General features: G+C 68.9%; 9 protein-coding genes across 9 annotated transcripts in view; 4 read left to right on the forward strand and 5 right to left on the reverse strand.

Moving 5' to 3' along the window:
* Positions 1 to 253: 253 nt before the first annotated feature.
* CHLNCDRAFT_140696 (hypothetical protein) lies at positions 254 to 1,378 on the reverse strand (the record flags this gene model as incomplete). Its single annotated transcript, XM_005850884.1, has 4 exons — positions 254 to 445; positions 606 to 858; positions 990 to 1,162; positions 1,361 to 1,378. The coding sequence occupies 4 exons, from the start codon at positions 1,376 to 1,378 to the stop codon at positions 254 to 256; spliced, it is 636 nt and encodes a 211-aa protein (XP_005850946.1).
* Positions 1,379 to 1,450: 72 nt separating this feature from the next.
* CHLNCDRAFT_140697 (hypothetical protein) lies at positions 1,451 to 6,689 on the forward strand (the record flags this gene model as incomplete). Its single annotated transcript, XM_005850602.1, has 17 exons — positions 1,451 to 1,622; positions 1,735 to 1,855; positions 2,046 to 2,202; positions 2,361 to 2,570; positions 2,797 to 2,944; positions 3,138 to 3,280; positions 3,450 to 3,813; positions 3,931 to 4,055; positions 4,319 to 4,429; positions 4,622 to 4,764; positions 4,921 to 4,972; positions 5,121 to 5,243; positions 5,402 to 5,471; positions 5,629 to 5,748; positions 5,949 to 6,103; positions 6,267 to 6,402; positions 6,529 to 6,689. 17 exons carry the CDS (start codon positions 1,451 to 1,453, stop codon positions 6,687 to 6,689), a joined length of 2,511 nt encoding a protein of 836 aa, XP_005850664.1.
* Positions 6,690 to 7,274: 585 nt separating this feature from the next.
* On the reverse strand, positions 7,275 to 7,882 carry CHLNCDRAFT_140698 (hypothetical protein; the record flags this gene model as incomplete). The annotated part of the gene is made up of 2 exons (XM_005850885.1): positions 7,275 to 7,301; positions 7,505 to 7,882. The coding sequence occupies 2 exons, from the start codon at positions 7,880 to 7,882 to the stop codon at positions 7,275 to 7,277; spliced, it is 405 nt and encodes a 134-aa protein (XP_005850947.1).
* Positions 7,883 to 8,369: 487 nt separating this feature from the next.
* On the forward strand, positions 8,370 to 10,035 carry CHLNCDRAFT_140699 (hypothetical protein; the record flags this gene model as incomplete). Its single annotated transcript, XM_005850603.1, has 5 exons — positions 8,370 to 8,591; positions 8,743 to 9,039; positions 9,330 to 9,464; positions 9,690 to 9,812; positions 9,982 to 10,035. 5 exons carry the CDS (start codon positions 8,370 to 8,372, stop codon positions 10,033 to 10,035), a joined length of 831 nt encoding a protein of 276 aa, XP_005850665.1.
* A 422-nt stretch (positions 10,036 to 10,457) lies between these two features.
* Positions 10,458 to 14,456, reverse strand: CHLNCDRAFT_140700 (hypothetical protein; the record flags this gene model as incomplete). Its single annotated transcript, XM_005850886.1, has 13 exons — positions 10,458 to 10,518; positions 10,688 to 10,737; positions 10,828 to 10,980; positions 11,094 to 11,206; positions 11,419 to 11,594; positions 11,848 to 12,002; positions 12,238 to 12,347; positions 12,530 to 12,627; positions 12,793 to 12,901; positions 13,167 to 13,330; positions 13,609 to 13,738; positions 13,980 to 14,186; positions 14,402 to 14,456. The coding sequence occupies 13 exons, from the start codon at positions 14,454 to 14,456 to the stop codon at positions 10,458 to 10,460; spliced, it is 1,581 nt and encodes a 526-aa protein (XP_005850948.1).
* A 1,301-nt stretch (positions 14,457 to 15,757) lies between these two features.
* CHLNCDRAFT_34176 (hypothetical protein) lies at positions 15,758 to 19,056 on the reverse strand (the record flags this gene model as incomplete). The annotated part of the gene is made up of 7 exons (XM_005850887.1): positions 18,479 to 19,056; positions 17,849 to 18,287; positions 17,465 to 17,611; positions 17,012 to 17,186; positions 16,537 to 16,693; positions 16,220 to 16,335; positions 15,758 to 16,060 (listed from the first exon to the last, which is right to left on the reverse strand). The coding sequence occupies exons 1-7, from the start codon at positions 18,759 to 18,761 to the stop codon at positions 15,758 to 15,760; spliced, it is 1,620 nt and encodes a 539-aa protein (XP_005850949.1). The 5' UTR covers positions 18,762 to 19,056.
* An 852-nt stretch (positions 19,057 to 19,908) lies between these two features.
* CHLNCDRAFT_56931 (hypothetical protein) lies at positions 19,909 to 22,453 on the forward strand (the record flags this gene model as incomplete). The annotated part of the gene is made up of 6 exons (XM_005850604.1): positions 19,909 to 20,078; positions 20,191 to 20,288; positions 20,422 to 20,589; positions 20,896 to 21,033; positions 21,236 to 21,757; positions 21,947 to 22,453. Exons 1-6 carry the CDS (start codon positions 19,964 to 19,966, stop codon positions 22,451 to 22,453), a joined length of 1,548 nt encoding a protein of 515 aa, XP_005850666.1. The 5' UTR covers positions 19,909 to 19,963.
* Positions 22,454 to 23,044: 591 nt separating this feature from the next.
* CHLNCDRAFT_59584 (hypothetical protein) lies at positions 23,045 to 25,221 on the forward strand. Its single transcript, XM_005850605.1, has 5 exons — positions 23,045 to 23,125; positions 23,313 to 23,402; positions 23,664 to 23,730; positions 23,874 to 24,142; positions 24,361 to 25,221. The coding sequence occupies exons 1-5, from the start codon at positions 23,102 to 23,104 to the stop codon at positions 24,658 to 24,660; spliced, it is 750 nt and encodes a 249-aa protein (XP_005850667.1). The 5' UTR covers positions 23,045 to 23,101; the 3' UTR covers positions 24,661 to 25,221.
* Positions 25,147 to 25,413, reverse strand: part of CHLNCDRAFT_48549 (hypothetical protein) — a gene marked incomplete at both ends in the record, with an annotated part of 3,385 nt that continues 3,118 nt past the window's right edge. The window contains one exon of the mRNA XM_005850888.1: positions 25,147 to 25,269. Coding sequence (XP_005850950.1) covers positions 25,147 to 25,269 — 123 coding nt within the window. The remainder of the gene's footprint in view (positions 25,270 to 25,413) is intronic.

A 25,413-nucleotide genomic window follows, 5' to 3' on the forward strand; every position in this document is an offset into this window, starting at 1 on the left:
CCTGCGCCAGAACAGGTGGGCAGAACAAAATTGGTTCTCAGGGTGGTGAAGGTTTAGCATCATAGCAGTGAAGTGGAGTGAGGCAACAGGAGGGGCAGCAGCGGGCTGGGCTGTGGGTGGGGTGAGGTCAGCGGGGTCAAAACCCATGCCCAGGCCAAGGGAGGGGGCGCCGCGCAGGGCGCGCTGCAGAGGGCGCGGCGGCAGCCTCCCAACAGGCAGGGTGCGGCGCGAGGGGGCGCTGTGCGGGGGCGGGTCAGTACACGGAGCAGCCCGGGTCGCAGCAGGGCTTGTTGGTGGCGATCTCGGCGCGCAGCTGGCTGACGGTGGCCAGGTTGGCGGTCAAGGAGGCCACCAGGTCGCCGCCGCGGAACAGGTGGAACCAGGGCAGGTGCGTGACCTGCATGCCCTGGCCCAGCTCCCGCATCTCCTCACTCTCCACGTTGACCTGCGGCAGGCGGGCGCGGGGTGGCGTGTGGTGGGAACGGGGGAGCGGGGCGTGCAGGGAGAAGGCTGGAGCGACGAGGGAATGCGCGCAGCGCACACCCCCGGCCTGCAGCCGCCAGCTGCGTGGGGCCCCAGCTGCCAGCCCGGGCAGAGGCGCCCACCTTGATGAAGAGGGCGTCGGGGTTGCTGGCCGCCAGCTGCTTCAGCTTGGGGAAGATGCGGCGGCAGCCCATGCAGGAGGGCTTGAGGTAGTCTACCACCACCAGCTGGCTGGGCGGCGCCTCCACGATCAGCCGCTTGTAGTCGGCTGGCGTGTGGGCGGTGACCAGGTTGGGCGGTGAGTCAGCAGTGTCCTGCCACCACGAGTTCTCCGCCGCTAGCGCAGCCGCCGCCTGCGCCTGCAGCTCCAGCTTCCTGCACGGAGAAAGGCGGAAGGCAGGAGAGGGTGGGCAGGCGGCCGCGGCGCGCGCAATCTGGCGGGCTAGGGTACGCCCCCCGGCTTTCACGCCCCCGCCGTAGCGGCGCCACACACCCGCCTGCCGCACCTGCGCTGGCCCTCGCTGAGCGCCAGGTCCATTCCATTGGGCACCGAGACGATGTTGCTGCTCTCCGCGAGGCCCTGCTCCAGGGCTGGGGCGGTGGCGGCTTCCGACCTGCCAAAGGTCGCAGCCAGACAGCTCCCGCGCGCCCCGCGGCCCACCGCGGCACTTGCACGCGGCTGCAGGCGAGATCCGGGTGAGTGGAGGGCGGCGGCGAGGCGCATGGGCCGAGACGCGGCGACCTAGGAGCGTGGACCTAGAAGAGCGTGGGAGGGTGTGGATGCGTGGATCAGAGCTGCAGGGGTCTTGGAGGGGTTGGAAATGCGATGGAGAGAGAGGTTGGAAGAGGCCCAGCCGCCAGGTCGAAGGATAATCACGTTGGCCAGCTGGACCATTATGCCAGCTACTCATTGGATGACAGACTCCTCCTTTGTCAGACAGGCCCGGTCCCAGGAATTCGGGCAGCCATGGCCCTAGAAGCCATCAGGTTCAGCCGTGGCGGCGGCCTGGCGCCGGCCTCCCTGCAGCTGCTGGAGCAGAGAAAATTGCCGCTGGAGACGGAGTGGCTGGACATCGATGGGCCCCAGTCCGCCTGGACCGCCATCCGCGATATGACAGTGCGCGGCGCGCCGGCGATCGGTGCGCCGCCAGCCGCCTGCCGCCAGCTGCTGCTTGCTGGCACGCCCGCCAGTTCGGCTGCTGCTGCTGGCCTGCTCACAGTCACCATACCCAATCTTCTTTGCCGCCGCAGCCATTGCCGCCGCGCTGAGCCTGGCGGTCGACCTGATCAACAGCGGCGGCGGCAGCCAGTTTCAGGGCCCCGCCGCCGCCGCAGCCTACGTCGCGCAGCAGATGGACTTTTTGGTCACCAGGTGCGGGGCCTTGCCAAGTGTAGCATTCAGGGTGTAGCGTTCAGGGCGTAGCAGTGCCTGCAGTAGCAGCGGCGGCCCGCCACCTCGCTCATACCGCTCATACCGCGCCTCTCGCCAGGCTGGCCCCTATCCACCGCCAGCCCGTCAACCACCAACCCGCCGCCTGCTGCCTGCCCACCTCTCCCTGCAGCCGGCCCACCGCCGTCAACCTGAGCATCGCGGCAGAGGCGCTCAAGAGGCTGGCGGGCGAGGAGGCGGGCCGGGCGGGGGCCACCGCCGCCAGCGTGACGGCGGCTGTGGTGGCGGCGTGCCAAGCCATGATGGCTGAGGATGTTGCGGCAAACAAGGTGGGAGAAGCTGGCAGCTGGCAGCCTGCATGCACCGAGCAGCTGGTCCGTCGCGCTGCCGGCAGGCCTGCGGGCTGAGGCTGCGGGCAGCAGGGGAGCGTCCAGCACGCGCGGCGCCACGCCGTCCCTGGGTGCCTGCCCTTGCCGTGCCGCTGCAGGCGATGGGGCGCCACGGCGCCGACGCCCTGCTGGCGGCAGCCCAGGAGCGCGGCCGCGCCGGCAGCGGCCGCCTGCGCGTGCTGACGCACTGCAACACCGGCAGCCTGGCCACCGCCGCCTACGGCACAGCCCTGGGCGTGATCCGCGCCCTGCACGAGCAGGGGCGCCTGGAGCATGCATACTGCTGCGAGACCCGGCCATACAACCAGGTGGGCAGGAGGGGCCCGTGCCGGGCGCTGGGCGGGTTGGGCAGCGGCGAGGTGGCGCCGGCCGGCTGGCAACACAGGCAAAGGCAGCGTGCGTGCTGTCCCTGCGGCGCCTGCCTGCGCCTGCCTGAGCAGCAGCGTCATTCTCGCTCATCCCTTGCCGCTGGCCGTGGCCCGCCTCTCCCTCCCCACCCCGCCCGCCCGCATGTGTGTGTGTGCGTGTGTGCAGGGCGCGCGGCTGACTGCGTATGAGCTGGTGCATGACGGCTTGCCCAGTACTCTCATCTGTGACTCGGCTGCGGCGGCGCTGATGGCGTCGGGCAGGGTGGATGCCGTGGTGGTGGGCGCGGACCGCATCGCCGCCAACGGGGACACGGGTGCGGCCGCGTGCTGACCGGGCGTGTGGAAGCTGGCGGCCAGAGGCTGCACGGCGGCACGGTCCCGCGCCTGGCCTCGGGTGTGCCTGCACGTTCGCGCCGCCGCAGCCAGCCCTCGGGATGGGCTGCCTGCCGGCGTGGACCCACCCCTGCCTGCCGTGCCCGCGCCTGCGCCGCTGCCGCCGCCGTGCAGCCAACAAGATTGGCACCTACTGCCACGCGGTGGCGGCCCGCCACCACGGCATCCCCTTCTTTGTGGCGGCACCCACCACCACACTAGACCCCCAGCTGGACACCGGCAGCCTCATCCCCATTGAGGAGCGGTCCCCCGAGGAGGTGCGCGGCAGCTGCTGCGTGCTGCCGTGCGCGCGGTACAGCCGCGTACCGCCGTGTGTGGCGTGCGTGCGCCTGCCTGCCTGCCTGCCTGCCTGCCTGGCCTCTTGCCTGCCTGCCATCTGCTGCCTGGGCGGCCTCCCGCTCACCTCCTGCCTGCCCGGCCCCGCAGGTCACGCATTTCAAGGGGCAGCGGGTGGCGGCGGACATCCCTGTGTGGAACCCCAGCTTTGACGTGACGCCAGCGGAGCTGATTGAAGGCCTCATCACGGAGAGAGGGCTGGTGCCGCGGGCGCTCGCCGCCAGCGGCGGCTTTGCGGTACGCAGCTGGCTGGCGGCCGCCGCCGCGGCCAACGGCGTCGGCGGCGCGGCAGCCAACGGCGGCGTTTCAGGCGCCGCCGCGCCGCCGGCCAGGCCGCTGGCCACGCAGCCCGGCTACCAGGCGCTCGATTGCGGCACGGTGGTGGAGTATGTGGCGGCGCGGCCGCAGCTGGCCAAGCACGTGGGCAGGCCCGACACCAAGAACAGCTGGCAGGGTGAGCTGCTGCATACGCACGTGCATCACCCCCGCCGTGTGACGCATCCTGCCGTCACCCCCTCACAGCATACACATGCCCACACGCATGCACACGCCCACCCCCGCGGCCCCGCAGTGCGTGAGGTGGGGGACGGCAACCTCAACTTTGTGTACGTCGTGGAGGGGCCGGCGGGCTCGCTGTGCGTCAAGCAGGCGCCGCCCTTTGTGCGCGTCGTGGGCGAGTCGTGGCCGCTGACGCAGGTGGGAGGGGTGGCGGAAGGAGGCGTGGTGGTGGTGGTGGTGGGAGGAGTGGGTGGGTTGCGGGCGTGGCAGTTGGGGGGAAGGGGAGAGGGGTGCCTGCCAGGGGAATGTGGAAGTTGGTGATGGGCCTACCTGCCTGCCTGCCTGCCTGCATGCATGCATGCATGCATGCCTGGCCTGAGCTGCTCTGGGGTGGTTGACAGCAGGGAGGCGGCGTTTCAAACACGCCTGTGCCAACCTGCGCCGCCACCGCCGCCCTGCAGGACCGCGTGCGGATCGAGGCGGCGGCGCTCGAGGCGGAGGCGGCGCACTGCCCGCAGCACGTGCCGGCCCTGTACTGGTTCGACCCACGCATGTGCATCATCGCTATGCAGGTGCGCTGGGCGCAATGGAAGCGGCGGCGGCGCTGTTGCCGGAAGACTGGCCCGGCCTGCCCGGCCTGCTGGGCACGCAGCCTGGCCTTCTTTCGGCAAGCCCGCGCCACACACACACACACTGCCTCGCCCTCCGTGCCTGCCTGCGTGCCCCACCCGCCTGCCTGTACTGCCCACCTCGCTCGCCCGCAGTACCTTGCGCCGCCGCACATCATCGTGCGCAAGGGACTGATTGAGGGCCGCCTCTACCCACGCCTGGCCTCCCACCTCGCCTCCTTCCTGGCCGCCACACTGTTCCACACCTCGCTGCTGGCGCTGCCCAGCGACGAGTTCAGGTGAGGTGGCGCTGACAGGGCGCTGACAGGGCGCTGACAGGGCGCTGCGGATGCAGATTTGGCAGCAAGCAGGGTGCGCGCTGCTGTGCGCTGTGTTTTGGGCCCATGCCGCTGAGCCTGCCTCGCCGCCGCCTCCCGCCGGCCCGCTTGCCGCAGGGCCAACATAGGTCGCTTCACAAACGTGGAGATGTGCCGCTTGACGGAGCAGGTGGGCGGCTGAGGCGGCCGCTGCCGGGGCTGGCTGGCTGCGCTGCGTGCGCGAGGGCCCCGCGCAACCTCCCCTGTTCTGTCGAGCGCTTAGTCGAGGAGTTCCACGGCGGCGTGGGCTGGTGTGCCTCCCCCTGCCTGTGCTGCAGGTGGTCTTCACAGATCCGTACTACCCATCGGAGCACAACCGCCACACCTCCCCGCAGCTGAACGCTGACGTGGCGGCGCTGCGTGCTGACGTGGCCGCCAGGGTGGCGGCCGCCAAGCTCAAGGTAGGCATTAGGTGGTGAGGCACAGGGGCGGGGGATCAGTGTGTGCATTGGCACCTCCTCATTCACACAGTTCCAGGCGTGGCCTGACCATACATGCTGCACAACTTGACATGTCACCACTGCTGAGCGGCGCGCCGCCCCCTCGCCCCCGCCTGCAGGCCAAGTTCACGCAGCAGCACCAGGCGCTGATCCACGGCGACCTCCACACCGGCTCCATCATGGCCACAGGTGCCGCTGAGCGGCGGCGGGCGTTGTTCCTGGCGGTGGCAGCGGCGGCGCCACCTCTCTGCTCCCAGCCCGCGCCACCCCTCCAGCCGTTCCCCACCTTGCTTTCCGGTGCCCCGTGGCCTCCCCCACGCTTCTCTCCTCCCGCCTCCTGCCGCAGAGGACAGCACGTATGTTATTGACCCGGAGTTTGCCTACTATGGTCCCATGGCGTTTGATGTGGGCAAGATCCTGGCCAACCTGCTGCTCATGTTCTTCGCCTGCGACGGCCACGCCACGGGTGCGTGTGGCGTGGGCAGGAGGGGTGGTGGGCCGGCGGAGAGGCGCTGCGGGCTGGCTGGCCGGCTGGCCGGGCGGCGGCTGGGCATGTGTGGCGTGCCTGGCAGCGGTGTGAGTGCCGGGGCAGGTGCTGCTGAGTGGGTAGGCTGTGGCCGTCCTGGCAAAGGCCCCAGCCTTGTGTGACCCCCGTGGCATGCGCAGATGCGGAGCCCCGCATGCAGCAGCGCCGCTGGCTGCTGGACGCGACAAAGGAGGTGTGGGAGGGCTTCAGCCGCCGCTTCTGCGAGCTCTGGCATCAGCACGGCGCCAGGGGCGACGCCTACGCTGCTGTGCTGTTTGGCGGCGGCGCCGAGCAGGTGCGGCGGCGCTTGCTTGCTGGAAGCGGGGAGGGCACGAGGGCGCGCCCTGCCTGGGACCCTCCCTCCTCCCGCCAGCCCACCACGGCAGCGGCTGGCTGGCGCTGCTCGCAGCGCAAGCTCTTTCGATCGTGACCTGCTGGCTGGCTGGCTGGCTGTGCAGGGTGAGGAGGCGCTGGCCCAGGCGCAACGCCAGTTCATGCAGGAGCTGTGGAGGGATGCGGTGGGGTTCCTGGGGGCCGTGGTCATCCGTCGCCTGGTGGGCATTGCACACGTGGCGGACATGGACAGCATCCCAGGTGGGTACCACGGCTGGGGATCAGGCTGGCGCCGCCAACCCTCTCGCCTGCCTGGTCTGGCGTGTGCCATCCGCTCAACTGAACATTGACTTGGCCTGGCATGGCTGACTGGCTGGCTGGGCGCAGATGATGACGTGCGTGCGGTGTGCGAGCGGCGGGCGCTGCGCTTTGGTCGCAAGGCGCTTGTGGAGGCGGCGCAGGTGGGCGGCGTGGAGCAGCTGCTGCAGCTGGCAGAGGCGGTGCGGCAGGATGGCCAGCAGCCCTTGTTCCCGCTCCCGTCGACGTGAGCGCTGGTGGACGTGCCGACCATCCTGCCCATTCTGCATTGTTTTATTGCTGTCCGCTTGAACTCGTGAGTGGGAGAGTTTCAGTTTGTGTGTGCGGTTAATTATGACTCCAGTGCGGCCTTTTTTGACTCCTGTTGCTGCGGTCTTGCTTGTTGCAACCCTCCCTTCTGCTCCGCTTGTCCCAACTGGTCCAAAGAGTTTGTGTGAATCAACCCTCTGTGGTGTTGGCCAGCAACATGGAACCGAGCCCGTTGTGTGCCCGAAGCAGCCATGTTGCACTGTACCTGCTGCACTTCCCGGCAGGTGAGCAGCCCGATTATATGGGTGTTGTTACATACGCGAATCAGCCGAAAAATGATATGCAGTGTTGGTCGCTGGCACAAAACAAAAAATGAAAAGGTGTCCCGCTCGTTTCAGCACGGAAAGAATGCAGAGTGGCTGGAAAACATAGGGCACGGTTGGCAGCCGGCCCAGGCGCCCGCCGGCAAGGCCCTGGCCCCTCTCAACGTGTGCCCTGCTTGAATGCGCCATGAGCCACCTCATGTGCGGCCATGTCGGGGCAAGGGGCAGCCTCAGTTTATGTGTTCAGACCGCCTCGACCTCATCGTCCGCCTGCAGCGGGGGCGGGCAGCGCACTGTTGGTGGATGCAGCAGGGCAGGTCATGACAGCAGATGCCCAGCTGCCACCTAAACCTGGCTGCGCCCCACACAAGGAGCAAGCAGGCGAGGCACACCACGCCGCCTCGGCGGCGCCCGGCAGCGCCCTGCGGAGGCCGGCACCCTGCTGTGCTGTGGCGCAGCATCTGTGGCCTCACCACTCCCGCCAGCGAGCTCACCAGGTGCACCAGCACTTTGACGTCCTTGCCGCCATCTGGCGCGGGCACCATGAATTGGACCTTGACCGGCAGCGTGGCCGACAGGTCGTGCTTCTTGCCGTCGTGGTGCTTGTAGTCGCAAACGTTGGGCTGCACCACGGTGCCCTCCATGCCCTCCAGCTCCAGCCCCGCCTTGTACTTGCCCACGTGGTAGACCTTGACGGGGGCCTTGACCTTCACGCGCGCCCCCTCGGCCAGCTGCGCGGTGGTGGGCGGCGCCGCGCCTTTGCCGCCCGCGCGCAGCCGTGTCGCGCTGCCCGCCGCCCGCCGCACGGCCGCCGTGAACGGCCGCTGCTGCTGGATGGCGGCGTGCTGCATGGCTGCCGGGATGGGGAGGGGAGGGTGGCGCAGAGGCTGGGGATAGCTTGGGCGGCGCTGGATCCACTGCGGCTGCAAACTTGCTGCTGAAGGTGAACCGAGAATGCAGCGATGGCGGTGCGGGGGATGGGCGATGGGGTGTGGGTCTGCTGCTGCGCAGTGAAGGGGCACAGCAGGAGGGGCGGAAAATGCCGTTCCTGCGCTCCCCAACACTTGCAAATCACTGAACAGCCCAATCTACACGCGGTGGAGGTGTTTCGAGCCTAGGTTCGATAGCCTCGCGACACAGCGCACGGGAGCAGGCACAGTGGCCGCGGTAACCTGCATGGTGAGCATCGCAAGGTCACGCAGAGGCGGGCATGGTCCTGGGAGGCAGCGTCGGCACGCTGCAACAAACCCGCCGCCGCCGCCCTTGCACCGCAGTTCCTCGCCGACGTGCAGGCACTTGGACCACAAGCGTAGCTAGCACCAAGCACCGCACACAGGCATGGGGAACACGCTGGGCAAGAGGTCCTTCAAGCGGGACAACAGCCTGAGCCGGCGCTCGCAGGCATCCAGCAGCAGCGCCCGCGGTCTGAGCCGGCTGTCCAGCGGGGTCAGCCGGCTGTCTGCCAGGGTGGGCCTGCGCCGGCAGTATGTCGCGGCGAGCAAGGCCGAGGCAGCCAACAGCAGGCATGCGCTAGAGCAGCGGCTGGCAGAAATCATCATGGTGAGCGGCAGGGGCGGGGCAGCGAGGGCTAGCGGCAGAGTGGCGCAAGTCCACGCACCTGCCGCAGGCATCGTGCTTGCCCTCCCCCGCTAGCCCCTCTGCCCCTGTGCCTCCTCACCCCTCTCTCCCACCCTCTGCCCATCCCCGGCAGGCCAAGGCGGCCGCCGCCGACCCGTCTGCGCCCAAGGTCAAGTTCAACCGCCTGCTGCTGCGCTTCGGCACGCTACACGAGGGCTTTGCCGCCTCCAAGCGGGTGTTCCGGGAGCTGGTGGGGGTGGAGGGCGGCGAGCTGAGCCTGGAGCAGCTGCGCCCCGCCTGCGCATCCCTGGGATACCACCTGGATGAGGCCACCCTGCACTCCATCTTTGCCGGCGCCGACATGGACGGCAGCCGCACCCTGAACGTGCACGAATTCCTTGCCACCATGGCCATAGTCCACTCCCTCAGGGTGAGCCAGGCAGGCAGGCGGGGCAGGCCTCTCAGCCCCGCTGGCCCCGCTTGCCCGCCGCCGCCGCCGCCGCACCAGCGTGTGTGGGTCCGTCGCTGGCATGGTGGCGCGCATGGGCGTCAGGGGTGAGCGTCGTCCCACGCGCCCGCCAGGGTTCTGCTGCTTGTTCGGGGGGGGGGGGGGGGGGAAGGCGCCCGCGGCAGCCTGGGTGCTTGCCAGCTGCTGCTCCCGCCGCTGCGCGCACACCAACCAGCCTGGGTGGTGGGTGCCTCTGCGGTACCGTCCCGCAGGGCCCCGAGGACGAGGAGCTGGTGGACCCCCAGATCCTGGCCACCTGGCGCACCGCAGAGGAGGCCTTCATGTCCTTTGCCAGCAGCCGGGACGGGTTCATCGAGAAGGACGAGCTCACGGGGCTGATGCATGAGGTGGGGGCACAGAAGCGCACCTACTAGTAGACAAGGGCTGGCAGGGTGGGGTCCTGACTGGTGCCCAAGCATGCCGGGTAGAGCCTTTGTGTGGAAGGGGTGGAAGGGGTGATGCAAGTGCCCCCCTCGGCAGGGCTTGCTGGCCCGCCGCCTGCATGGTCCACGCTGCTAGCGACCTCGGTTTTGCACCGCCCCTGGTCGCTCTGCCGCGTCCTGCCTGCGCAGAGCGCGACGGACCAGGTGCGGCACTCTGCCAACGGCAGCGGCGGCGACCCCATCCGCAGCATCGCGCAGCAGCGGTTTGAGGAGCTGGACTTGAACGGCAGCGGCAGGGTCAGCTTCCTGGAGGTCAGCTGGCTAGAGCAGGCAGGCGGGCTGGGGCACATGAACGAGTGCGGCGCTGCTGGGAAGGCCGCCGGGCACCGGGCAAATGCACCGGCAGAAGCCTGGCCCTGAGGGGCCCACATGCCGGGCGTCCCCCCCCCACACACACACCACCACCACCACCTGCTTGCAGTTCCTCTTCTGCTTGGAGGGGTGGGTGGAGGATGCCGAGGAGGAGGACGAGTAGCAGCCTGGCTAGGCGCCTGCTGGCATACCTCGGCAGCGCCACCTTCTGCCAAGCATGAACCTGACATCACATCGTGCCTGTGAACAACTACCCGACGAGAACTTGGTATTCCTTACCTTATCTCAGTTTCAACCCCTCAATTTCCTTCCACCATGTGGCGTCAGGCTGCCCACCGTCACCAGAGCCCTGCCCTAATGCCGCCTTTATGTATTTCGTATCATGCTCGTTTGACCTCTTCACTGCATTCCTGTATGTATAATCACACCTTTGCGGGCGTTGCAAATGTAGTGGTGGACGAACAGAAGAAACAGTGCTGAAGCGATTGAAACAGAGAGTGTGCAGAGGGGTGCAGGGCACAAGGCAGGGTGCAGGGCACATGGTCGGGGCAAACTGGATGCCGCCCACGCTACAAGCGGCGCAGCTCAGTCGATCACCAGGTTGCCGAAAGTCAGCCTGACGCCCTTGTACTTTGCGGCTGGGGCGCTGCACCGGGCACACAGGAGCAAGCAGGCACCCCTTAGCCAGACGAGCAAACGAGGCAAGCCAGGCAGTGTGGTATTGCAGATGAGCATGGGAGGCTGAGCCTCCGCCAAACGTGCACCGCGGGCAGGGGCAGGCAAGGATGGGTTGGCAGGCACTCAGCATGCCTCACCAGTAGTCCACGCCAAGGTGACTGTACTGCGGCGAAGCGGTATCGCAGTACTGCAGCCAACGGGAGGGAGCCAGGCAGGCGAAGCACGTCAGCCGCATCCCGCAGGACTCCCATGCCTCTGGCATTCAGCTTGCGGGCACCGGCAGCGTCACATTGCGGCCACCCTGGCTTGCCTGCGGCAGCAGGTTGTATCGGAAGTTCCTGCTCTGCCAGCTCAGCGACGAGGGGTTCAACCCCAGGGCCGTCAGCCGCTCCGACAGCCGCCTCAGGCGCGCCGCAGCTGCCGTGATGTTCTGCGGCGCAGGGCGGGCACGGGTCGTGCGTTGGCGGGGCGCAGCAGCGTGGCGGGCAAGCCAGGCCTGGCAGGTGCATGGGCTGCATGGCAGGCAGCAGCCTGCTGCCTCACCCGCGTGGCGCTGGCGGGGCTCCACAGCTTCTCTGCCAGCGCTGCTGCCCGCGGCCACACCACATAGTCAAGGACGGAGGGGCGCAGGTGCTCAGACCACGCGGCCACCTCGCCTGCACAGCACAGCACAGCACAGCATGCTCAACCCATGTCACAGTGCCTGCTGCGCTTCCTGCGACCATCCCGTGGCAGCAGCAGATCCCCCGCCTGCTCCCCTCGCCGCCTCCACCCCTCCACCCCTCCCCTGCCTCTAGCTTCGCCGCCTCCACCCTTCCCTTGCCCTGCCTCCACCTCGCCGCCCGCGCCGGCCGCCTGGCCTGCTCACCTCCCAGCACTCTCGACCGCATCCCCACCGACCCTGTGGTGAAGTTGGCCAGCGGGTCCCAGCCATAGATGGAGGCCCAGCTGTTGAGCGGGCCGCACGCATTGGCGGCGGCAGAGGCGGTACCCAGGCCGCAGTCGAGGTCGTAGGGCCGCACGGGCATCATGACCACGTTGTACCTGCGGTACCGCACAGGGTGGAGGGCGTCGGCACGTGGGTGGAAGGGGGGAGCCGAGAGTGTGTGTGCGTGCGTGTGGGAGAGCGTGGTGGTGGTGGGCAAGCGCCGTGTGAGCTGGGGGGCGGAGATGGAGATGCCAGCCACCACGGCAGCTGGGTTGGAGAGGGCAGACGGCATGAAGGCGGCGCTGGGGGCAGGCAGCCCGGCGGCAGCAAGCGGCGCAGGGCGGGCAGCGGCCTGCGGCGGCTGCCCACCCGTTTGAGGTCATCACAGGCGCACGCTGCGGCTGGCTCCGCGCAAACAGTATGCTGCCCTTAGGTAGCGCCGTGGAGTTGTTGAAACCCAACTCCGTGAAGCTCTCGTCATACACAGCCATGGTGTTGCCAGCCTGGTTCACGGCGGATGCCACCTGCGCAAGCGAGGGGCAGGGGCAGGGGCAGGGGGGGCGGCATGAGGCAGGCGCCCTATGGCTATGCCAGCCTGAGCGGTCATGGCTATGCCAGCCTCAGCACCCCTCAACCAGAGCCGGCAAGCCGAGGAGAGGCGCCGCGCAGCAGTGGTGGCACGCGGCATGGAAGCAACCTGGGGCCCCAAGCGGCGGCATGGTGGCCATGGCAGCTGGCGGGTCGGCACCAGCGGCGCACCTTTGTTTGGAAGGCCCGCAGCTTGGCCAGTGACTTTTGCCTGAACCGGGGGTAGCCCTCGTCATCCACGGGAGTGATGGTGGCCTCGTTCCAGCAGTTGAAATTGACCTCTGCACACACAGGAGTAGAGCCGAGTGTGCGCTGGGCGTCATGCACCGCCTGGAGGCCTGCTGCTGCGGTGTGCCACACACGCACAGACCACAGGGTTTTGTATGGGCCACTATTCTCATGGGCGGGGGCAGGCAGGCAGGCAGGCAGGCAGGCAGGCAGGCATGCGGCGCCCCTGGCTCACCGGTAGCCCCTGTGCTGATGACTTTGTTGGGGAAGAGATCCATCATCTCCCGCAGCAGGCCGGTGGCCACCCCAACCCTGTCGGCCTTGAGCTGGCCGCTGAAACAGGCACGCAAGGGGGGTACGGGGGGAGGGAGGCAGCGAGCAGCGGCGGTGTGAGAGACAGCAATGCGCGACGGCAGCACCGCTCATCCCGCCCTGCACCCCTGCGCTTGCCGCGCTTGCCGCGCATTCCGGCAGGGCAGGTGGCGACGGCGCACGCACGCAGGGGGCTGGTTGGCCATGACATTAGGCCAGCCCGCGCCGCTCCAGGGGATGTAGTTGAGGCAGTCCGTCAGGCTGGCGTCGGCCTTCCCGAAAATCGCGGTGTGGCCTGCAGAAAAAACAAGAAAGAGCATTCGCCAGGCGGGTGAGCGCGCTGGCGGCCAGGCCAAGGTTGGCAGAGCCGCCGCAGGCACGGGGCTAGCTGGCCACAAGTCCGGGCTCGCCGCTATGCTGCCGCTGCATCCACATCAGTCGGACGGAGGCCGTGGCACCACAACACCCGCGTCCCTCGCCGCCAGCGCAGCGTCCCTGGCCGCCGCCGCCGCCGCAGCGTCCCTCGCCGCCGCTGCGCCAGGCCCTGCCGCTGCCCTCACCAGGCAGGTCGAACTCGGGCAGGATGCGGATGCCTCTGTCGAACGCATAGCTGACCAGGTCCAGCGCTTGCTCCTGGGTGTAGCGCTGGGCGGGGGAGTAGGGCTGCCACAGGCTCGGCCGGGACCGGACCTCCAACGGCTGGCTCTGGCTGTCGTACACATGCCTGCACGCGGTGTGGTGGTGTGGTGGGTCAGTTGGGCGGCTGGCCACCGGGCGGGCAGGCGCGGGGAGGCGGCGGCAGCACGGGGCGCGGCAGCAGTGGATGCCGCTGAGGCTGGAGCGCTGGCGCCCCGGCTCGTGCATCGGCTTGCCGGCCACGCCGGACCACCACCACCATTGCCACCACCACCACCACCACCACAACCGCCACCACCTCCACCTCCTTAAACGCGGCTGCCGCCACCAAGCGCGCATCCACCCCGTGCCCCCCCACCCCCTCACCAGTGCAGCACATTCATCTTGGTGGCGGCCATGGGGTCCAGCAGCCTGCGCTTGATGTCGTCGGGGCTGAACCAGTTGCGCCCCGTGTCCAACAGGATGCCGCGGTGCCCAAACCGAGGCGCGTCGTCCACTGCAGGGCAGAGGCAGTCAGGGAGCTGTGTGTGTGTGTGTGTGTGCGTGTTTGTGTGTGTGTGTGTGTGCGTGTTTGTGTGTGTGTGTTGAAACGCTGGTGAGTGGGAGAGACGGGCGCAGGTTGTGCTTGGTGTGCACCTCCTGGCATGCGGCTGGCGGGGATGGGGGCAGGCAGCGGCGAGCTTGCCTAGGCCCGGGATTGGGCCGCTGTCGGCCTGCCGTGCTGCCCACCCCCGCACCTTTGACGGGCACGCAGTCCACCCGGCAGATGGCTTGGGCGAGCGGCGTCATGCTGGAGAGCGCCCACCCGGCGCCAAAGATGGTCCGCGCCTTGATTGACACGGCGGTGGAGGAGACTGCCAGCACGTAGCTTTCGTTTGTGCGGTGCGTGTAGCACGAGGGCTCCGTGCAGCTGGCGTCTGCTATCGTGACAGTGACCAGCGGGCCTGCAGGCAGGGCGTGCGGTGCATGCAAGGCTTGCGGTGGTGGCGGCGCGAGGGTGTGCATGCGTGCCGAGCCGGGTGGCAGGCCAGGCAGCGTGGCTGCAGCCAGATTATCCATCCAGCTCACTGCAGCAGCCTGCCTTCCACAAACTCGCACATGCGCCTGCAGCGTAAGAGGCAACACGGACACGGCGGCGGCGGCGGCGGCGGGTGCTCACCAGTGCCGGTACCGGGGATGTAAGGGGGGCAGCCCCAGGCCCGCTGCAGCCGCATGAAGCTCTTCTTCACATAGAATGTGGCTTGAGCCGCTCCCTTGGTGCTCTGCACGACCACTCTGAGCCGAGCTCCAGCAAGTTGCAGCTGAGCACCCGGGCATCTCTGGTCGAAGAAGCGGGGCTGGGGCCAAATGGCGCTAGGCTGATTTGAAGCCGCTGCTATGGTGCTCAGAGCACAAACCAGGCACCCTAGCAGCAGCGGCGTGAACAGGCCGCGGGGGTGGAGCCGCCCATACGAACGCATGGCGGGCAGGAAGGCTGGCGCCGCGCGCTCTGCTCTTCAAGGAGTGTGCAGCCGAGCCGATGAGAGGTAGTCCACCCCAGCTGAGGTGGCGGTGGCGGGACGGCGGCAGCTGTGCCCCCTTTGCATGCACGTGATGCATGCGCCGGCTGCTCCCACATCCTGCATGCATCCCTGTGATGCCCTGCACCTGGTTCTTGCTCCCAGGCATACCCACACACTGCCCTTGGAAGCGATCACAGATGCTGACTGGTGGCCAGCGCTCGAGGGGTGCATGAGGCTGCCTTGGTGTGTCACTCCCCACCACCACTGATGGGGTGGCACCTACAGCAAGGCAAGTATGTTACAGGCGCCGCAGGCTCTGTGTAATTTCAAAGGGAGGGCGGCTCCGCAAGTTGTACAGTGACAAGTGCGGCGGCGGGAGAAGAGAAAAAGAGAGGGGTCATTGGGAGGCAGAAGAAGGGGGCTGTCAGTTTGCCGCACGCGGCCATTCACACAGCCATGAATGGGGTTTGTTTTGGCGGGTAGGGGGCGCATTTTATGCGGGAGCACAGATGAATGAAGAGCAGCGCAGCAGCCTGGGCTGGGCGCCAAAATGTGAAACCAGGGGAGCAGGATTCAGAGGAGGCAAGGGATTGCGCAATACAAGCCGCAAGTAAGGGGCGCAATGAAGGATGGAAAGAAACAACACAGGTGGGACAACACAGGGTAGGGACAACACAGCACCGGACAACGAAGCAGGCACGGGGCGCTGCAACGGTGGCGCACCAGCGAAAGACGCACGCAGCAGGGTGGGTGCAGAGGGCAACGCTGCGGCAGCGCCGGCCCGCTTCACGACATCCACGGCAGGTCCAGCACTCTCGTCAGCGAGCTGGTGTAGCTGCCGGCCAGTGCCGCCAGAGCCGCCATGAGGCACGACAGCAGCAGCAGCAGCGGCAGGTGCCTGCCGGCGGGCAGCGCCAGGCTGGCGCCGTCGGCGGCGCCCAGCGCCCTGGCAGAGACGTGCAGCGGCGTGCGGGCGCCGCCCTGCTTGCACACGGGGGCCCCGATTGCGGTTTTCACCACGGCCGCTCCATCTGCCTCATAATCCACTGACAGCACAGGCACGTCGCCTGCAGCGGGCGAGGGTGGGAGGGGAGCGGGGCGGAGGTGACGATCAGGCTTGCGGTCACGGGTGGCGTGGCAGGCTGGGCCCTTGCTGGGCACCAGCCGCCGTGCGGGGCCCGGCCTGGCAGTACGGTCGGCAGGCAGTACGGTACCGCCTGCGGCCACCCACCCGTCTTGATGGCCTGCGGCACATAGTCCAGCTCCTCATAGCTTGGCAGGGCAACCTGTAAGGGCGCCCCGTCGCGCACCACCACCTGCACTGGCGCAGCACCACCACGGCATGCTCAGTCGCATGTTCTGGGCACAGCAGGCGCGAGCCGAGCAGCAGGTGTAGCCTCGACTGTGCTGTACACAGCGGGGCAGGGCTCGGGCGCGGCATGGGGCAGGGGCAAGGCGGCGGCGGCGGTACGCACCCGGTCGTACTGCGGCCGCGACAGCAGCTCCGAGAAGCGCCTGCCCCGGAACACCACCAGGTTGGCGGGCAGGCCTACGGCGATGCGGCCGTGCTGCGGCAGGTGCATGGCATCGGCTGCAGGCGGGCGCGGAAAGAGAGGAGGCGGCGGCTGAGGTGCTGCAGCCGCCCAGCCGTCGCGCCTGCGCGCAGCTCTGCCACGCAGCCCAGGCCCAGCCAGCCTGCCACAGGTCAGACACCGGCCCAGGCCCAGGCCCAGCCAGCCAGCCAGCCAGCCAGCCAGCCAGGCAGGCCCTCAAAACAGACGCCGCGGCCCACCTGGTATGCTGGTCACCGCCTGCGGCCAGTCGCCGTAGGGGCGGTCCAGGTGCGCCATGCGGCAGCTCTGGGTGAACACCTCCAGCATGTCCAGGTCGCCATAGGCGTAGAACTGGTCGCGCACGTTGTCTGAAGAGATGGCGGTGGGGATGCCGGCCTGCGGGGTGGGGCATGGGGAGGGGTTGGATGCGGTCAAGGCTGGGCGGCAGGCTGGCAGGCGTGTAGGCCTGTTGGCCGGGCGGGGTGAGGAACGCAGGCGTGTAGGCGGGCGCGGCCGCGGGGCAGCGGGGCGGAGGGGTGGAGGCAGGGAGGGAGGCGGCGGCGCGCAGGTCGGGGCGGCAGAGGGGCGGAGGGGGAGGGGCAGAGGCGTGCGCCGCAGAACAGTCGCAGCCGCAGCCGCCCCCTCTCATGCTGCTGCCATGCTCAGGTGCCGTGCCCAGCTGCCATGCCGCGCCCGTGCAGCGGCGTGCCTCACCGCGCGCAGCTCGTGCAGCAGCGTGACGCCTCGCCAGCGCGGCGTGCGGCCGCCGCAGTGGCTGCGGTCCTGCGTCCACTGGTTGACCAGTGGCAGGCTGACCACCGTAACCCCGGCCCGCCGCACCACCTCCAGCGTCGCGGCCAGCTCATCAGGCGGCTGGAAAGCAAGCGAGCTGCAGGGGCCGGGGCCAGGGGCGGGGCAGGGAGGCAGGCGGAGGCGGCACATAAGGCGAAGAAGGGGAGGGAGGGAGGCGGCGTGCCACGATGCACGGCGCGATGTGGTGTGTGGCGGGGCCAGCCAGGTGTGTGGCGGGCCCGCGTTCCTGCTGGCCCCACCCGCCCCCCTGCCCGCAAGTCCAGCGGCACGAGGGGCAGGCGAGCGGCGGCGGCCCTCTCTCCGCTGCACACGCGCCACGCCCGTCCCCGGCCCCGCCCCCGCGCCCGCGCTCACCAGCAGTGCCCGCACACGACGCGGCCCTGGTAGCCGTGCTGTACCGCCTTCTGCGCCACGTACCGCAGCCCCCGCGCCAGCTCGTTGCCGTTCTCGTCTGTGTGGAAGTCGAGGTCGAGGTCCCGCTCCTTGGCCAGAGTGAAGATGCTGAGGGGGAGGGGGAGGGGGAGGGGTGGGGGAGGGGAGGGGACAGGGAGTGTGTGCACGTGTGCGCAGAGGCAGAGTCTTGATGGTGGTGTGTGGGTGTGTTGTGCACGTGGAAACAGTGTGTGTGGTGAGCAGACACGGGGCGCCAGCAAAGCCGCCGCCTGCTGGCACCCTGGGCCGTGCCACACACACAATCACACACACACACACACACACACACAGCGGCGGCCGCCTCACCGGTCCAGCAGCTCGTCCCGGTCGCCCTCGCAGGTGGTCCAATCATCTGAGGGGTCGCCCCCCTTCTCCGCGCAGCACACGGCGGCGCCCAGGATGCCCCCGTGCGCGGCCACCAGGTCTGCCAGCGCGGCGGCGGCGGCGGCGTCGCGGAAGAAGCTGAGCACCACCAGCGACACCGCCTGCAGCTCCACGCGGCCCGCCCATTTGGCGCGCAGGCGGGAGAAGGCGGGCCAGGTGAGCTGCGTCTGCTTGGGGGTCATGTTGATGAGGTGGGTGCGCAGCGCGGAGGTGCCGTGCGCGTAGGCGCAGCGCAGGCTGAAGTCCATGCGGCGGCACACATCGGACTCGTCCCAAAAGGCGGCGTCGCGCGCTGTGCTGCGGTCGGCGCCGCTCAGGCTGCCATCGGGGTTGCGGCTGCGCTCCGTGGTGTGCCCCTTGTCTGGGGCAGGCGCAGGGGGAGGGGGCAAAGGGCGGGTGGGGAGGTGGATGGTATCAAGCAAGTAGGGCAGCCGCGGCATGTGCCCTGCAAAGGCCTGCTGCTGGGGGGCGCTCCAGGGCATGGCATCGCCGGCGGCAGGCTAGGGGGCTGTGCCGCTGCCCGGCCGGCCCCAGCTGCCCCGCCCGCCTCACCGATGTGCGTGTGAAGGTCGGCAAACGTGGGCAGCACCATCTTGCCGCGCAGGTCCACGCGCCGTGCGCTGGTGTGCTGCGCCGCGCCTCCCGCAGGGTACAGCGCTGCCACCTGGCCGCCCTTCACCTCGATGTCCAGCTCAGCCAGGTTGTCCACACACACGTGGGTGCTGGCGGGCACGCCGCCCTCCACGCACCCCTGAGGCACACGGGCGTTGGCAAGCACATAGTGCCCCCCGCCGTGCGGCAGCTCCACGCAGCGCGGCGTCTGCGTCACTGCCATGAGCCTGCAGCGCTAGCTGCGGTGCTGGGGCGGCACCGGGTGCCGCGGGATGGGCTGGAGGTGGTGGTGGTGGTGGCAGCGAGCCGCGGGGCGGGCCTCTGCCGCTGCGGCGCCGGGTCTCTCCTTACAGCCCCTCGGACGGCGCCGCCTCCAAAGGTGCCGCCGGGTCAGCTGATCAAGTTCTGTGAAGCTCAAGGTCCCAGCGCCCGCGGAACGCTCAGGAGGGTCGAACCAGTGAGGGCTGGAGGTTGGCGAACCTGTCGGGGGTGGTCCCTCTCTCTCTATTCTGGTCTTGAGTACGCAATTGATTGGAATGGGGGTTCACTGGAGGGCCACAGACTTGCACGTGACTTCAGCTTCACGTTTGTGCCAGCTGGCGGAGCCCATGCGGTGCACCACCTTCCGGGCCGCGAGAGGCTTCGTTTGCAGAAGCTTCTCAGCTTTGCGCGGCTGCTTGCATTCATCGATGAGTGCAAGCCACTGATATCAGCCACCTGCAATTGCTTCCGGTTGCCCTGCTCGGCAGGCCTCTAGCCTGAAGCTTTCGTCATTGGTGATCAGAGTGCAAGTGTGGCAGCCACCTGGGCCTCTGCTGCAGCCGGCCTTGTGCTGGCCGCCACTGCCGCCGCCTTGTCGCCCGCTTCGGCTGCCGCTCTGGTATCCAGACAGCTCCAGGAAAACGCGAAGAGCGCTGCATATGTTGTAACAGGGGCGAGTGAATGCAGTAGCAGGGCAGTCGGCAGCCTTTCACCTCTCCAACATGCGCCGCAGAGGCGGCGAGCGCCGGCGGCCTGAGCCGCAGAAGCGATGCCTCATGCGGTGTAATGTTCGCCACACACCATAACAAAGCACCACGTGATCCACAGTCTTATTGTTGTGCAAATGAGCGGGAGGGCAGAGAGTTGAAGCAACAGCAAAGCATGCCAGCAGGCGCAGCAGCCACGCGCGGCATGGGAAGTGGAGGAGACTCTTGTGATGCTCTCATTGGAAAGGCGGCTGCATGGCTGTGGTCCAACTAGAGCAGATGCATGAGTGGGGGGAGCAGCGTGGATGCATTCTGGGGCTGCGGCAGCCTGTACTGCGGCGGTCACCGCTGTACTTGTGACTTCTTCTGGGGCGCACGAGAAGATCACCATCAGAAAACCACCATCATTTTACGGAAGTAAAGACCCAGAGCTGCGACTCTGCGCCCTGTTGGGGCGATGTCCGCACGGCGTTGCGTGGCCAGCACGCTGGCTCTGTTTTGCGTGGCCGGCACGCTAGGGGCCGATGCACATCCAAGCGATAGCGGGGGCGGCGCGATAGTCACGGCCACAGGTTCGGAGCCGCGGCGGCGAGCTGGGAACGGCGGTGGCTGCACCGACGGGTAGGCTTCCTGCTGCTGCCCGCAGCAGCCTCCACACCTGTTCCTCCTGCCATACTGCCGCAGAGCTCGCGTCTCTGGCCTCCAGTGGAGATGCGGTGCAGCTATGGCAGCGAGCCACGGCCTCTGCTGCTGCCGCCGTCGTCGAGGCGCTGGAAAAGCAGGTGGGGAGGCGCCGCTCCCCTGTCGCCGCTTGATCCGAGAGCGTTGGCCTCGCCCGCCCCTGCACCAGCCACACAGCCCGCCGCTGCTGCCACAATAAACAAAGATGACAGTAAAACAACTTCCCTCCCACAGGATGCTAGCAAGACTGTGGAGCTGCGCGGCGCAGACCTGGGCGAGCTGCGCATCTGGCACGGCCAGTCGGTGTCGCTGGGGCTGGAAGCTGACGGGCAGGTGTACCGCTACGTGGTGTCGTCGGAGGAGGACTGGCGGAGCCTGGAGCAAGTGCTGCCCGCCGCACAGGTGCGCACGGCTCGGGGTGCAGGGGCGCCGTGGTGGACGGGGCGCTTCTCTGCGAGGTGGAGTGCGAGGGGGAGGTCCCCGCCTGCCTACCTGCCTGCCTGCCTGCCTGCCTGCCTGCCTGCCTGCCAGCCGTTTTGTTGGGTGGCGCAGCCCGGCAGCGCAGCCCCGCTGCAGTGCCGCACGTGCAAGAGGGAGCGGCAGGAAGGCGCGCGGCTTGCGGGGCGGCGCATCCGTCTCCTGCTGCATCACCCAGACGCCCTGCTCTGCCCTGGGGGCGCCACCGCAACCCCCCGTGCCTCCCTGCAGGGCGGCCTGCTGCCCAGGCACGACTGGGATTCGATTGAGCGAGACTGGCTGAGCCCCGTCAGCCGCGGCAGCCTACTGCCCGACTTTGCGCTGGAGGGGCCGGTGGATGTGTTCCTCACCAGGCCGACCGCGCTGCAGGTGGGTGGGGCAGGTGGCGGCAGCCAGCGGCGGTGGATGCCTGCGGTGCCCGCCTGCCTGCTGCTGCCGTCCCTGCCCCTCCCTGCCCTTCCCTGCCCTCTGGCCTCATCAGTCCTTGCGCGTGGGTAGCGTGGCACGTGCCTGGGGCGCTCCCGCCGCCGGAGGCTCGCCCCTCACCTCCCGCCCGCCCCCGCCCCCGCAGCTGTTCCTGCCGCACGCCAGCGACGCGGGCACTGTGCAGCGCGTGCTGCTGCGCGAGGGGGCGGCCGTGATGGTGCGCGGCGCGCGCTCGGTGCGCCTGCGCCGCGGCCTCGACCTGCCGCCCATCGGCCTGTCGGAGTTCGCCGGCATTGTGGCCGCCGACGCTGGCCAGCGCCAGCCGCTGGGCGTGCTGCACCTGCTGGCGGGGGTGCGCGCCGCGGCGGCGGCGCACTGGAACGCCAGTCACCCCGACCAGTCCCTGGGCCTGGTGGGGCTGGAGCTCGATCTGTCACCCCACGGCGCAGCCCTGCTGGCGGCGCCCGCCGCCACCACCACTACCGGAGGCGGCGGCAGTGGCCAGCGCCTGAGGGTGCGCCCCGTCAAGCCGGGCGTGATCGAGCTGGTGGCACGCGACGCGCCGCCCCAGGGCGGGGAGGCTGCGCGGGGCGCGGTGGCGGTGCCGTCGGCGGTACCGCCCTCGCCCACCTGGCCCTTGGCCTCGGTGCACCCCATGCAGCTGCAGGTGAGGCGCGGGGCGGGGCTGTGTTGTGCCGGGCCTCGGGCCCGCAGCTGCCTGGCCCGCTGCTTCACCCTTCAAGCGGCCGAGCTTGCTGTCAGTCACGCTTGTGACAAGCAGCCAGGCAGAGCGCTGCAACGAACAGCGCCGCAAGAGGCTGAGGCAGCCCCCGCCCAGCGCCCTGCCCCGCTGCAGTCGTACGAGCGGCTGCTTCGCCAAGTCATCTCCAGCCGGCTGTTCAGGGCGCCCAAGGGGCAGCAGCAGGCTTTCCGCGTGGCCCAGGACGTGTCCCTGCGCCTGCTGGAGACGGAGGCGCAGGCCACCACGCTGCTGCAGCTGAGGCTGGAACTGGAGCGGCGGCCCAGGAAGAAAGCGGCGGGCGCGGCAGCGGGCGCGGCGGCAGCGCCTGCGGGGCGGCGGCGGCAGCAGCAGCAGGAGCAGCAGCAGGCGGTGGCGGTGGCGGTGGCGGACGACGAGCCGCCGGACGCGCACCAGGTGCTGGCGGCAGCTGCGGGGCGGCTGGGGCCGCACGAGACCTGGCGCGCAACGGTGCAGGTGCGCGGCGACGCGCAGCGCGGCACGCTGCGCTTTGTGCCGCTGCACCTGGAGCGGGTGGGCGCCTCCCACGACACCGTCAAGTTTGCCCAGGAGGCGCTCAACAGCTTGTATGGCATGAACCGCAGCGAGGTGGTGGCCCAGTGAGGGCCCCCGCGGTGCTGCTCCTGAGGGCCTTAAAAGAGGTGCTGCTCCTGGCGGCCTCCGCCAGCCCTCCCTTGCTCTGTTCGCGTGCTGCGTGTTGCGCATGCCGACTTGCCGTGCTCGCCTGCCATGCCGTCTGCCTTCCATGGGGGACTCTCTGTAACAGCATGCCCTGGCAGTCTTGCTCTACTGGCTGCCCGGAGCAGGTGCAGACGGGCAGGCACAAACAGCCACTGCCAGCCGCGGCTCCGCACCGCCACCCGCAGCTGGCGCTCGCACCCAGGCCCGGCACCTTCTTGGTCAGTTGTGTGAAGAGAGGCAGCATGTGGGCTTTGGAGGCAGCTTGTGGGCTGTGCAGGGCATGACTCACCGGATGGAGTGCACATGCCTGGCACCAGGGATCGTGGGGCCCATCATGTGGAGCCCAAGCAGTCTGGAGCAGCAGGCGACGCTCCGCCTGCATCCCTTGACTGGAACCAGAGTTGAGGACGCGGTCAGCATCGTTTCATGCACAGCATGGCTGGAAAGTCCAGATGGATGTGGATTCTGTCCCCTCATCAGCCTCCCGCCCGCCCGCCGCGGTTATCTGAAACAGTTAGGCCACCCCCCTCGCTGCGTCAGGTCACCCCCAACTCCAGCAGCTCTCACAAAATGGCTCTCGCCATCTCCGCCCTGGTGAGCAGCGTATCTTTGCTGCACCCTCCCGTGCCCTCCCCTCCACCCCGCCCAGCCCTCATCTGTGCTTGCAGCCGGGGTTCTGGGGCCTGCCGGGCAGTGTAGCAGCCCAGGGCTGGGTGTGCCCCTCCCCAGCCATTTGTCCTCCTCAGCATCACCCGCTCCTGCGTCCCCCTGCCTTCTGCAGAGCGTGGTCGCTCGCACCACCAAGAGTGGCAAGGCCACCACCAAGAAGAGCACCACCAAGAAGGCCAGCAGCGGCAGCAAGCTCAGCTGGGTGAGCACAGGGCGGCGGCTCGACCCCCAGCGGTGCCCTGCAGCCAGCAGCCCCCTGCCCAGCCCACCAGCCCCTCCACACTGCACCGTGGCAGCGAGGGGAGAAGCCTGGGGCGCTGCTTGGGCGGCGTGGCTGCCGCGGCGGGAGGGCGCGCGGTAGCGGCGGCGTTTCCCGCCTTATCCGCCAGGAGCCAACCCTATCTTTCAGCCGCGCCGTATCTGATTTTTTTCTCTCGCCCCGCTCGCTCCTATCTGCCTGCAGTACGGCCCCAGCCGCCCCAAGTTCCTGGGCCCCTACAGCGACGGCGCCACCCCCAGCTACCTGACCGGTGAGCCCGCCCGCCCGCACCCGCAGCGGCACCAAGCCGCGCAGCACGGCGGCCCTCCTCACGGCTCTGCGTCGCGCAGCCCCTCTGCGCCGCGCCTCACCTCGCCCCCCCCACCCCGCGCTTTCCCCCCTCCTCGCCCGCAGGCGAGTTCCCCGGCGACTATGGCTGGGACACGGCCGGCCTGTCTGCCGACCCCCAGACCTTTGCCCGCTACCGCGAGATTGAGGTCATCCACGCGCGCTGGGCCATGCTGGGCGCCCTGGGCTGCGTCGTGCCCGAGCTGCTGGACGGCACCAACCACATTGCCTGGTTCAACGCCGGCGCCACCATCTTCTCCGACGACGGCCTGCAGTACCTGGGCATCCCCGGCCTGATCAACGCCAAGTCCATCGTCGCCACCCTCATCGTCCAGGTGGGGTGCTGGGGGCCGATCCCGCGCGCTGGGCTGTGTGTGTGGCCGGGACGGCCTGCGGCCGCGGCTCCGGCCCGGGCCTGCGGCGCTGGTGGCAGGGGCCTTCCTGCACGAGTGCGCCTCTGATGTGCCGGTCCACGCTTTCGTCCCGCCGTGCCGCGCTGCCCCCTCACCCCTCACCCCTCCCCTCTTCCCCCACCCCCCCCCGCCTCCCCCAGGTCATCCTCATGAGCTACGTGGAGGGCTACCGCGTCAACGGCGGCCCCGCGGGCACCGGCCTGGACGCCGTGTACCCCGGCGGCAGCTTTGACCCCCTGGGCCTGGCCGACGACCCCGACACCTTCTCCGAGCTCAAGGTCAAGGAGATCAAGAACGGCCGCCTCGCCATGCTGTCCATGTTTGGCTTCTTTATCCAGGCCATTGTCACCGGCGAGGGCCCCATTGAGAACCTGAACAAGCACCTTGCCGACGCCTCCGCCAACAACTTCTACTCCCTCTACGCCTCCACCCTGGCGTGAGCCCCCGCCGCCCCTCTTCCCCGCGCGCCGGGGAGCTTGGTCTGCCGCCCGCGCCACCCCTTGCCGTCTTGCTTGCATACGCCTGCCAACGTACGAGGCACCCACCGCCGCCACGCGACACCTCGCCGAGAAGAACTTCCCTACCTGCCCGTCACCCCCCCGCCGCCCTCTGTACACTACTAGCCTATGTTATGCCTAGACAGTTTTGGTGTGTAATGCTGGATTTTGGCAAGAGGGTGGGAGGACACAAAAGGTCGTGATGGAGGGAGAGGGCTGACATTTGGGGCGGCCTGGCTGTGGCGGCTTGGGGCAGCCAGCCTGCCCCGCCCCCTCCATGCAACTGGTTGCTGCCGCACGCGCGTAATCGCATGCTATTGCATGCTAATCGAGGCGCAACAGCCAGCGGGAGGGAGTGGCCAGCATTTTTATACAGGTTGGGCAGGGTTGCTCTTAGTACACAGGGCGGCAGCGCCGGCTGCGCGCCCCTCAGGCAAAGTCTCGGTCCGGGAAGAGCTGCGGCGCCACCAGCGTCCAGCAGTAGAGCCCCACCGTCACCCACTGGCTCACCACCTTGACCCACACGCTGGTCCACCCCACGTTGATCAGGTACTGCACCAGGGGCGGGCGGGGAGAGGGTCTGTGTGTGCGCCACCAGGAGGCAGGCTGGCAGCAGCAGCAGGGCGGCCAGCAAGCGCATGCCGCCAGGCGGGCTGGGGCAGCAGCAGCAGCAGCAGCAGGTGGCGAGCACGGTGC

The sequence above is a fragment of the Chlorella variabilis genome, assembly GCF_000147415.1.
Source record: "Chlorella variabilis unplaced genomic scaffold CHLNCscaffold_3, whole genome shotgun sequence".
Taxonomy (NCBI): domain Eukaryota; kingdom Viridiplantae; phylum Chlorophyta; class Trebouxiophyceae; order Chlorellales; family Chlorellaceae; genus Chlorella; species Chlorella variabilis.

Excerpts from the sequence above, each read along its gene's own strand:
- CHLNCDRAFT_59584 (XM_005850605.1), top strand. The coding sequence starts at position 23,102 with ATGGCTCTCGCCATCTCCGCCCTG. Across the intron at positions 23,126-23,312 it reads CTCTCGCCATCTCCGCCCTG|AGCGTGGTCGCTCGCACCAC; the intron begins GTGAGCAGCGTA and ends TGCCTTCTGCAG. Across the intron at positions 24,143-24,360 it reads TCGCCACCCTCATCGTCCAG|GTCATCCTCATGAGCTACGT; the intron begins GTGGGGTGCTGG and ends CGCCTCCCCCAG.